The sequence below is a fragment of the Centrocercus urophasianus genome, unplaced genomic scaffold (assembly GCF_019232065.1).
Source record: "Centrocercus urophasianus isolate 14NV4802_14NV808 unplaced genomic scaffold, USGS_Curo_1.0 seq_22, whole genome shotgun sequence".
In the NCBI taxonomy this organism is placed as follows: Eukaryota; Metazoa; Chordata; class Aves; order Galliformes; family Phasianidae; genus Centrocercus; species Centrocercus urophasianus.
The window spans coordinates 10,963,659-10,975,055 of NW_024884778.1; the positions used below are offsets into that span (position 1 = coordinate 10,963,659).

Below are 11,397 nucleotides of genomic sequence, written 5' to 3' on the forward strand. Positions count from 1 at the left end.
CCAAGTCCAAGCAGACAGCAGTGACAAATCCTCACCCACCTCTACCTGCCATATGCCTCCATCACTGCCTTTGTGAGAGAATAGCCCATCTCACAGGCAGTTGCCCTGGAACAGAGCCACAGCACTACTGCAGGCACACACACATGCAAGAAAATTTCTCAGGAGCCTAAAGGTTTCTCTACAGAAAGCTTGGCTGCCTCTTCAAGAGCCAAAGACAGGTTTGATGCTTTGCAAGCAGCAACTGGTGGGCCAGGCTCTTCACACACACTGGCACCAAGCTCAAAGAGAGACAAACCCATGTCTCTGAGCTCTGCATTCTCCCTTCATTACTGCAAGGAGTTACAGGCCAGATACCATGCTTGTGAGCTGTGTATCACAGCGGGCAGTGAAGGATGACAAGTCCACACACAGGTACACCTGATGCTGGTGGCAGAGAACATTATAGTGAAGTAGAGATCCATTTACACCAGCATCACCTGCAACATACCATTTCTCTCTGATGTCCTTGTCAGCATCTGTTTCTAACCTAAACCCTACAGGCTCTTGTTCAGGTCCCACAGAGTCTATTTCCAAGGGGCAAAGAGAAAACAAAATTCCTCCAAAGCTTGAGGGATTCATTGTTTCACTCAGCTCTATAAGGAGCGGGCAGAACAATACTGGGAATTCAGAAGCATGGCCACACACAAGGTTAACCACATTCTTAGATTACACTGTAGGCTAGGAAAATAGTTATCCTGCCCCACTTAGATTTAAACATCTCCATGTAAGCCAATACAGAGCATAGCATTAGACTACAGAACAGTCAAGACTTCAGTCCTTCTTGAGTGGAGGGTATAGTTTTCCAGTGCCTTAAACAAAAAAGATGTTTAGCACATTACCCTTACCGGTCCCAAATTACTTTACAGAAGAGCCTGATCACTTTGTAAGCTTACTTTCAGATGTAGAATACTAGAACAGTCCACCTAAGGTACCTTACACTAACTTGGAGTAAACAATTCATGTAAAGCCACTTATTCCTGCATGGGGCCGGGTGCTGGACTCAATGACTCTTATGGAACCCTTCCAACTGAGGATGTGCTATGATTTTATACACTTTAGACCAACAGTTCAAATTGTTGGAACACAGAGTCCTGAGGAGCCCAACCAGGTGGTTATTAGAAAGCAGGGCCTTTCCAGCAGCAAGGTCCACCATCAGTCTATCAAAAATAATTTTAGAGTGGAAGGATTAAGTGTCACATTTCCAAGAAGCAGAAACCTGCTTCCAAGAAACATTGGATGTTTTCCAGAAAACAGCCTCCAGGGAAGTCACAGGTAAGTGGCAGACAAAATGCAAGTGTGTTTTGACTACCTTCTTATGATGTGTTAATAGCAACCAGAGAGAGACAGAGAGAGACCCAAAGTGTATACAGGCTGAAAATACATTTTCCTTTTTTCAGCTGTCAAGCACCTAGCTCTGAGTATTACAGGATAATACATTCAACAAGTTTTAGAAGAAATCTAGGAATTCACAACTGGTTTTGTCATCCTGTAGTTCACCAACAACCAAAGGCAAACATTAAAGCCAAATGCTCAATTGCAGCTAACATTAGATCCCAGTGACACGGGAGCAGGCAGCAGCACTGTCACACAACCCCCGCAACCTCTCCCCCCCGTTTTCTCGGGTTACTGCCCAGCATCCTGCAGCTGGAAGGCAAGTCAGATCAGCTCACTTACCTGATGAAAGCGCAACCCAGAGAAGAGAAACCACATGTTTTTTGGTTTGATCAATCAGAGTGCTGCAGTCTAGGATTACCACCTCTACGTTGTACCAAAAACAAGCAGCTGCTCAGCACCCACCCTGCTGCTGCAGGAGACACCACGCTGCAGGCGAGCACTGGGTGAGAGCAGAGCAGGTGACAGAAACTGCCTGCCAGGCTCCAGACCTTGAAAACCTCTGCTCCTAAGCTAAAATCAGTTGACTCCTACCACCTGATAACAGGGTTTCTGGGAGCAAGCTTGGGGCCAAACTAAACCTTAACCTCCTCCCGGCAATTTTCTGCGTGTGGCTTCTACCAAGGCACAGTGTGGTTCCCATACAAAGTAATCTCCAGAGCCGATCAGCTCCTTAGGCCAAGAGCAAAGCCCTTGTGCGCTGCATTCCTGGCATCCTACTCCACAATGCGCCTGCACACCACTCAGCACCCAGGAATCTGCAATTATCCTCAGCCTGGCAGAGAAAAAAAGCCAGACTTAGCGCTTGTTAACACTTCAGTGCTACCCTGCACAAAGCCGAAGACTCCTCATGTTCAGATCACCTGCCCTAACAAGTTTAAGGCCTTCCATCCCACTGTCACTGGATAGCACAGCACAGAGCATTGCTTTACAGTTTTTTTTTTTTTTTTTTTTTTTTTTTTAAACTACAGATCACACAGACAAGTCACAGATCTGCACTGTAGCGAGGGCACCTTGTGCCTTAAGGAGAAGCATCTCAGAACTGCCTGTGGACTTGGCTAAACAAGGGGTAGGAGAGGCTGAACCTAACTCCTGCTCCAAACTGAATTAAAAGCTGTGGTCAAACATAAGTTCGATTGGTTCCTTCGAATATAATCAGATCAATAAGACAAAGTTGGAATACCAAACTTCTTCAGTAGCAAGGTTTCAGAGGTGTGGGTTGTAGTACAGCAGCAGTAGCTAAGTCATACCGCATGGCTTCCAAAGCATTCCTGGAAGTTAAATAATAACTGGAACATGCACTGCATCCATTTAGCAAAGATTTGATGGCATTATTAATGCTAGAAATCCAGCAGCTGCAGCCGTCTGGACTCCCCAGCTGATTTGGCTCAGAGCTGGCCCTAAACACCCCAAGCCCCAAAGGCCAACCTGGTCATAAAAGTTCTTCACCTAAAAGCCCTTATTTGTACATAGCTCCAGACCCCAGCATGAGCTCATGTTTGCTCAGCAGCACAAAAGAGACTGAAAACCAAAGATGAAGTCCCAAGTTCCGTAGCATGCACAGCCACAGGGAGACAAGCACTTCAGGCAAGCAGCACTTTGCAGCTTGCAGAAGAGGCAGCGTGGGCTTCAGCTCATCGAGAAGAATGCCACAGGGTTTGTTTGGAATGTCATTTCTGGAAAGCCAGGATGTTTTTTCAGGAGCAGCACAGTTTATCCAGGGCCATATGCACAGTCAGAGCCTGCCCCACCACCTGGCTCCTGCTCCACCCACACAGAATGGATGGGCTGCAAACCCCTTCATGCAGAGCCACAGTCACCTCATTCTCCAAAGCTCCAGCTACGAGCTGGTTTTTTAAGAAGCAATATAGCGTAAATAATCTACAAAACAGCTAAATGCCTTCAGTGGTTACAGACACCTCACAGCTAAACCTTATGTGGCAGTGCAGTGCTGCTACAGCAGCGCCTTACGGAAGGAAGCCATGCAGAGCCAGACCCAACGGAGCAACCTTGATCTCTGGAGTCTGTCAGGAAGCCTTGCAGAGGAATAGGAAAGCAGCTGGAGCAGCTACACTTTCCTAGGGCAAACAATGCAGCAGGAGGGAAGAGCTCAGCCAAGGAGCTGGGCAGCTGCAGGTCAAGGGCACACGTGTAGCAAGTCACTAGCACCAGCCCTGCTCCCAGTGCATCAACTGCTGTCCCTCTGAGGGCTGCTGCAGGGCACCCAAATGGCCCCAGTGTAAGGAGCTGCCAAGCGTCCACCTCCTGCACCAGGCATGGGCTTCCAGAAGGGTTCCCATCCCAGACAAGTCCACGTTTTCTTACCAATGTTACTAAAGCCTCTCAAGTGAAACAGCTTTCACCTTGGCCAAGAGTTTCAGGGACACGAGCAGAGCTGAACTCACCCAAACTCAGCTGTGTAACTCATTGAGGCCAGACTCATCAGCAGCCAGCAGTTAGAGTTATCTGGCAGAGAGAACTACAAGGCACTCACATTCCTTCCCACAGGCCTCTCAGGCATTCAGATTATGGCTGTACAGAGCATGCTGTGGCCACACCTGAGCCACCCCGATCAGCCACCGCACATTCCTGAGGGACACTGCATTCAGGCAGCCTCCATGCCCCCAGAAGAGACTGCAGTTCCGCAGGGGTTCACGCTGTGGCATGGTACAGACAGAGGGACCCAGCGCCACAAGCACCAACCACCCACCCCGGGAGCCAGCAGAGCTCCGGTAATGTTTGTTACCCACAACCTACGTAGCACGGGGATTAAGCACAGCCCCGCCGGAAAGCGGCACATGGACAATCTGCACCAGTCTGAGCACTGGCATCATCTGCTGGGCTCCAGCGAGCAACAAAAGCCACTCCGTTCCTCCAACTTCTACAGCAGCACAGTGCTGCGCTAGAACCTGACCGCAGATGGGCTGGGGGGCGTGGTGTCCCTGCGAGGCACCTGGGGGTCATTAGGGAAAGCCGCACAGAAGGAACACGCCGCGGCTCCTCGGGAGTGCAAGCTACAGAAAGCACGGACTCGTCTCATGAGAAACAGTACAGTTTAGAATACAGCAGGAGGGCGATGCTGCGGCCCTGGCAGCGGGACAGCACCGCACGGCTCTGCAGCAGCTCCGCACAGCGCCCGTGTGCACGGCCCGAGGGGCAAAGGTCCGGCGCAAGGAGAACAAATTAAAGGAAAAGCAACGAGCGGAGCGAGCTGGGAGGCACTCACCGATGGAGACCAGCTTGATGCTCTCCCGCTCCAGGAACTCGAGGGCGACGGAGACGTTCTCCAGCTGCATCTGGCGGAAGGTGGGCCGCTGGTGGTACTTGCGGTACATGCGCTTCTGGCTGAGCACCTCGAGCAGCGCGATCAGCCGCAGCCCGTCGCTGAGGTCGTGCTGCAGGTTGCCGATGCGCTTGTTGACGCAGCGCAGGTGCTCGTTGCACCAACGGGTGAAGGTGTTCTGCTGGATTCGCTTCCAGGGCGCATCCTCCGCCAGGTCCTTCTCGGTGGCCGGCATCTCACCGTCGGGATCGGCCGCTCTGCGCCCGCTCTGGCCCCGCGCCTGCGTGCTCATGGCGCTGCCCCGCTCCGCCCCCGCCGCCGCCGCCGCTCCGCCCCGGTCCCGCCCGGCTGCGCGCCGCCCGCCGCCTGCGGGCAGAGAGAGGGAGAGCGGGGAGAGCGCGGCGCTCAGCGGCCGCCTCGCGCCTTTCGGTGCCGCCGCCCCGCTGCTCTGCCCTGCCCCAAATGTGTCGCGCTGCGCTGTGTTGCGCTGCTCCGCTCTCTGCCGCCGCCCGCCCGGCACTGCGCGGGCCCCGCGCCGCCGCCCGGCCTTTATCCGGCGGGAGCGGCACGCCCTCGGCTGCATCACCCCCCGCGCCCCGCCGGGCCGGGCGGAGGGGCTGTGCGCGGCTGGGATGGGCCGGGCCGGGCCGGGCTGCGGCGTGGCGGGGCTTCGGGGGGCCGTACCTGGTGTGCGCGGGGAGTCCGGAATAACCCCGGGGCGGTAACGCGGGGCCGGGATGCAGCCCCCCAGGCACTGCTGCGTGGCCGGGCGGTGCAGCCCTCACGATAGTGAGGCAGAGCCAGGGGTGCGGCCCCGTGTCACTGAACGGATGGCCGGGGGCGCAGTCCCTGTGGCGCTAATGGAGGCCCGGGGGTGCGGGCCCTACGGCGCTAACGCGCAGCCAGGGGCGCAGCCCCCATAGCGGTAACGCATGGCCATGTGCGCAGCCCCCGTGGCGGTGATGCACAGCCGGGGTACGGCCCCAAGGTACTGAGGGATGGCCGGGGCGCGGCCCCGTGGCACCGCTGCGTTCCTGGGGGTGCAGCCCCTACGGCTCGGGGCACGCACACGGCACCCCGCAGCACGGCCACCAGTGCCCCGTGGTGTCCAGGCGTTTCCCGCAGCGCGGTGCCCCTCACACGGCGGACCCTTCGTGAGGATGCCGGCGGGAGCAGCGCTCAGCGCTGCGGGGTTTCGGGGGGCCGGTCGCAGCGGTGCGGAGCCGTGCTGGCGCAGGGCGGGCACGCCGAGGAGCAGCACGCCCCGCGCTGACTAACGCGCTCTTATCAACCGCTCAAACAAAATGTAAACTTCAAAAAGCAACCAAGTAAGGCTCGAATTCTCGGGGGTTTCTCTTTTTTTTTTTTTCCATTTTTGTGACTGATTTCCTGGCTTGCCCCTCCCTGCCGACATACAGACTGGGACTTGCCGCTGACTCATTGATGACAGCAAAAAGTCAACAGAACCATCCCATCTGCGTGCTTCGCGCTGACTCCGCAGGAGCTGCCGGGACGTCCCGTGACCCCGAGCCGCTCGGTGCTGCCATCAGGGAGGTGTCCCCGCGTGTCCCACGGCCCCGTGCCCACCCCTCACACTTACGGCTGCTCCTGGCACAGCTCTGCCGGCTCCGAGCGCGGTGTCTGCGTGTCCCCGCTCACACTCCGAGGGATGGGAGCCTGCCAGAGGAGCAAACCCATTAACATGCAATCAATAAATCTAATTAAATTAAATGACCGTAGCCACCCTCCACTAAAATTAGAAGACACGTTTCCAATTATTCTACCCGAGAGTTCTGTTCTAATGTCTTTGTTACCCTGCAGCACTGTGGTTTCGCTGTGCAGACTCTAAGCTCTACTTGATAGATCTGATCATGATACGTAGGGAAGGAATGAAGATGAAGGCTGGGTGAAGTGGGAGGCACACCTGAGCTCCCGTCGCTCCCAGCCAACGGGCTGCACCGCCTCCTGCTCTAGGAACATCTCAGAACCAGAGACCCGATGTACTGCACCGAGGCACATCCCATGGCAGCACAGTGCTGGTCCAACCCAGCTGGTGCAGGCTGGGAGCGGTGGTGAGCCTCCTGCAAGGGCTGTTCTCCACTTCGTTTCTTGATAGATGCTAATTGCATATTGACTTTGGCCTGGGCTGGGACTATTAGCAACCACCCCACATCCGGACTAGCAGATTGCTTGTAGCACTTTAATTTTAGCTCCTTTCCCCTCCAGCACCCAGCAATGCACTCTAATGACATTGTGCCCGGGCCTTGCTGCAAGCTGGGTCCTCTGCAGCCCATAGGAGAGGCCAGGTCAGGCTGTTCTGGGGTCACATCTGGCCTGGAAACCAGCTTTAGTTTGAAATTAAACATTTTCACGTAAGTGAACACATGTTTTGAGTTTTATCAGGAGCCAGAGAAGTGAAAACAAGCTACCCTGTGGATCTGTCCTTGCTGGAATACCATCCCAGCACTGTGTATTTTTACAAATGAACTAATATATGCCCTGCAGAATGCGTATTTGTACAGACAAATGTTTGTGTGATGGCACATATGTGCGCAGAAAGAGGGGAGGTGATTTCAAGACCAGGCACTGCAATGAATGCTTTTTTCTTGCCCTGTCTGACAAGGAACTTTCCATCCCGGCTCTTCCTTTGCTCATTAGATGCAGATATAAGGAAGGAAGAACACTGTCATGGCTTGTTCAGCTCTCCGTCAGCGGTTTCAGGAAAGCAGCAGTGCTTTAAAAATATTTTCCTCCCTCTTTAAGATAATTTACTGCAAGAATAGGCTTTAAAAGACCCTATTTGTTCAACAACAGAGGTCCTCCACTGCTCTGTATCTACTGTTCTGCCAGAGGGCTGCTCAGAATATTCTGCAAATGCAGCACTGACAAACAGAAGGAGTTGCAGTGGCACTTTTTGTGTCTTCACTTTTTGCAAAAAGAAATGGCAGACTGTCCCAAAAGAGCATGGCAGCAGGCAGTGGGATTCACAGGAACATCAGTAAAGCTTGAGAGGTGCATAAAATCTGGCCAGCCTTCACAGGGCTGCTGGTGCTCTCGGAGAATCAATGACAGCCCTTTGTGGACATCGAACCTCAGCACTCACTGCTGATCCGCAGTTTCAGTGCCCTGCAGTGTGCCGTGGGACCCACCGTGCTGCTGGAGCACGCTGGCAGCGGATGCAGCAGCTCTGACTGCTGGCTGTGCGTGCAGGACGGGACTTTCTGCACCTCCCTTGCAAAAGCAGAAGGGTGTGGGAGCGGCGGCATGGCTGTGCTGACACAGAGCATGGTGACTAACGGGGTCTGCTCCCCAGCAACCAAGCACATCCTGGCCTTGTGACAATGTGCTGCTGCCTCCTCTGAGATGGAACTCCCCATGAGATATCCTCCATCTCGGACACTGGGCATGTCCCCTGCTCCACGCCTTACTCAGCAACAGCTTACTTTGGTGGTAGGAGGACAAGGGTCAGAATTAACTCCTTCTGAGGCAGCACAACCAGCACAACCCCAGAGCCCCAGTGTGGCCACAGCATCACCCAGCTGCCACAGGGGCTTTGGCCTCCCACCCCAAGCTTCCCAGGCGCACCGTACCTTTCCTCCTCCCCATGCACTATTTGCTGAGTTTCAGAAGACAACAGAATCGTTACTTCTCTCTATTGATGAAGCAGTCATTAGGCCTCTTCTTTCGTTACCTCGAGCTCTACTAAGCAGAGCGAAGCCGAGGCACGTCGTTCAAGTCAAAGCATGAATTCGATGGGTTGCGTCATGGGCTGCATTTCCTTGTTCAGCAGCAAAGTTCTGCGTTATACAAATATTGGTAGGACATCTGATACGACTTGTTCTGAGGTTTTCCAGCTTTTTTTTTTTCCTCCTCCCTTTGTTATCCGGGATTGTGAAGACAGCAATGTGGGAGCACGCAGCAACAGTTCAATCCAAATGGGGCACAGGGATGTCTATCAAAGAGAGATCTCTAGAAATATGCTGGGAAGTGCAAGACTTTACCCTGGAAATCTATCATTTGCCTACTTAGGCAATGGCTGCTTGCAGTAGCAGTTGTGTGTGGGGCACTTTTTCATCTCCCCGTGCCTGGAAGAACATGATTTTTCTTCTGTATGTAGAGGTCTCGCTGCATTATGTATGTATCCAGAAGCTGGAAATGGTGCCAGGAGCAGCCATCCATCTGGCAAACACGGGGCTGTGCCAGAACTCACAGTGCTGCATCCCAGGGAGCCTCGCAGCTGGGATTTAAGGCCGCTTCTGACATGGGCTGGAAGTGGCCCTAAAGCAAGTCTGCTCCTGCTTTTTCCTGTCCTGTGGCAGCTGAAATCAGGGAGGCAGCCGCACTGGGACCCGTCTGACATGTGCTGGACGAGGAGGGATGGGCATTCCTGAGGAGTGTGTCTCCTTCGGGAATTCACCTCATCTCTTACCCCAAACCTGCTCACTCCCGGTCCCTATGGCAGTGCTGCCAAGACCATCCCTTTTTCTGGGTGCATAAGGAGCAGAGGGGAAACTAACTTCTGAAGAAGAGTGTGTTTCATTTGCTTCTACTCTGTGATTGTGGTTTGAAGTGAGAAATGTGCTCCCTGAGCCATGGGTGGGCATCCCTCTCTTTGCAGAGCCTCTGAGGTGCCCACTTCAGCCCCCCAGGCCCCTCCTGGACTCACAGCACAGCGCAGCCCCCTCAGCTCAGCAGCCCTCGACAAGTCAACAAACAATTTCAAATAGTAACTCATTTTTAAAATAGCTCAGGGTCTTATTTCACGGGCTGTGAAGCCACAGCTGATACAAGAAGCACAATGGCCCAGTGTGCATCTAATCGTGGCTTCCTGCCCCTATCAGATTGCTGTAGACGCTGTGGTTACCTCCAGCTTTACCTACTACTCCTGTTTGCATTCAGATTAACCACAGCTCTCTTGCTAAGATGGCATGCATGTTTTTTGGAGTTTGAGCTCTCCTTGTGCTTTCACTCCATCAGTTGGAGTTCCTAAGAAGGGCGGTGTGAAATCAGAACACATCTCACCCCTGCCAGGCCCACAGGTTGCTTTAACCTGGATAGAGATGAATCATAGAATCATTAAGGCTGGAAAGACCACTAAGATCATCTGTTCCAACCTCTGACCCATGCCTGTGACTGCTCTAGACCATGATGAACACTGCCTTTGGCCATTCTCAGCCGGGTGAAGCATAGGGAGGAATGCTTTCCAGGGGAATGTATCTCTAAGCAATCCAAAGCCCTTCTGTGTAGCATAAAGCAGGGGGTCATTCAGTGATCCCTGTGCTGCTCTCCTGACGATGAATAATCAACCCAAAGAATACTTTAAATGGTTTTGCTTTCTGCAAAAGGCTGACGTCACTTTTTTTTTTTTTTTAATATTTCTCACAAAACATTTTCTGAGACAGAAACAAGAAGCCTGAAAGCCACTGGCTGCTGTGTGAGCTGCTTTATGAGCCCCTTAGAGGGCCGATAAGGCTCTGCTGGAGTGCGGGGACACAATGGCAGCACATTGTTCTGCTGCTCAGCCATGAGGTGCTGGCACCTGGGCTCCATCCAGCCCAGCAATTAGCGTGTTTGACTTCCTGCACAAATGGCTCTATGTATGGGAGGCCATGTATCTGGGGGCATTGCTCGGCTCAGAAGGGAACAAACCTTTAAAACATGATTGTGCAGTGGCCAGCCTCAAGCCAGCACCCCCTCCATGTGACTGCCAGTGTTAATCATTGAATCATTAAGGTTGGAAGAGACTGCTAAGATCACGTAATCCATCCATGTTAATGTTAATGTCAGTATCACAGCAATGTCCTGTGGCTCAGCTCTGCCCCGCAGCACCCTGCGATAGGAGGACAGTCACAGGGCAAAGCTCATGACTTTCAGGTTCCTGCTGTAAAATGGGGATAATGAGGCTGCCTGGCTTTTGCAAAGCAACTCCAAGGGCACCAGCTTAGAACAATGCAAGCTCCTGGGGGACGGCAGCATCAGGGCGGTGCTGCTGGTGGAGGCAGCAGCTGTGCCTCCTGCTCCTGTGCCTGCAGAGCTGAAAGGGGAGATGATGGCAACAACGAGCCTGATCACATGCTGTTGGATTGAAAGGGACCCAAATATAAAAATAGATCCCTTTCAATCAAACTCCTGTGCATCTCAAAGGGCAATTCAGCCTTACTGGGGTAATGGGCACAGTCCTGCTCGGCAGACATCTGGCACAGTGCTCCCAGCAAGGAATGTTTGCTTAATAAACCGTGTGTTCTCTTGCTCCCTGCTGGCTAAAACCCCAGCAGAGCAGCTGGTGGAAGGGAAATCACCCTTGTGGTCCTGCTAACCCGGAGGTAGCAAGAACAAAGTGCAAAGGGGCCCAGGCACGGCTTGAGGCTTGGGTGGGAAGCAAGGGGCCAGCACCCTGCCGGTGCCCCAGGAGTCGCAAACCCCCAGCGAAATATTCTGCAATGCTGCCATCTACTGCCACTGTGCCCTGGGCCGGGGACGCCTGCGGGCACCGCCGGGCCATTGCAGGGCTCACACCAAAGCTCCCTACGGCTGCTCCTTGCAGCACGGGACGAGCAAGGCCCGGCGGAACCCGCACACAGCTCGGCTCGGTGGAAATCCCGCACAGCGCAGCGGGAACGCTCTCAGCCCGAGGCAGGAGGGGAGCTGGGCTGCTCTCCCCATGCCTTGAGAAAGGCAGCGGC

General features: G+C 53.7%; 1 protein-coding gene across 1 annotated transcript in view; it reads right to left on the reverse strand.

Moving 5' to 3' along the window:
* The window catches only part of FLNB (filamin B), a 67,348-nt gene extending 62,358 nt beyond the window's left edge, over window positions 1-4,990 (reverse strand). The window contains 1 exon segment of the mRNA XM_042823876.1: window positions 4,658-4,990. Within this exon segment, the coding sequence (XP_042679810.1) occupies window positions 4,658-4,949 (292 nt within the window). The 5' untranslated portion in view covers window positions 4,950-4,990.
* Window positions 4,991-11,397: the final 6,407 nt, after the last annotated feature.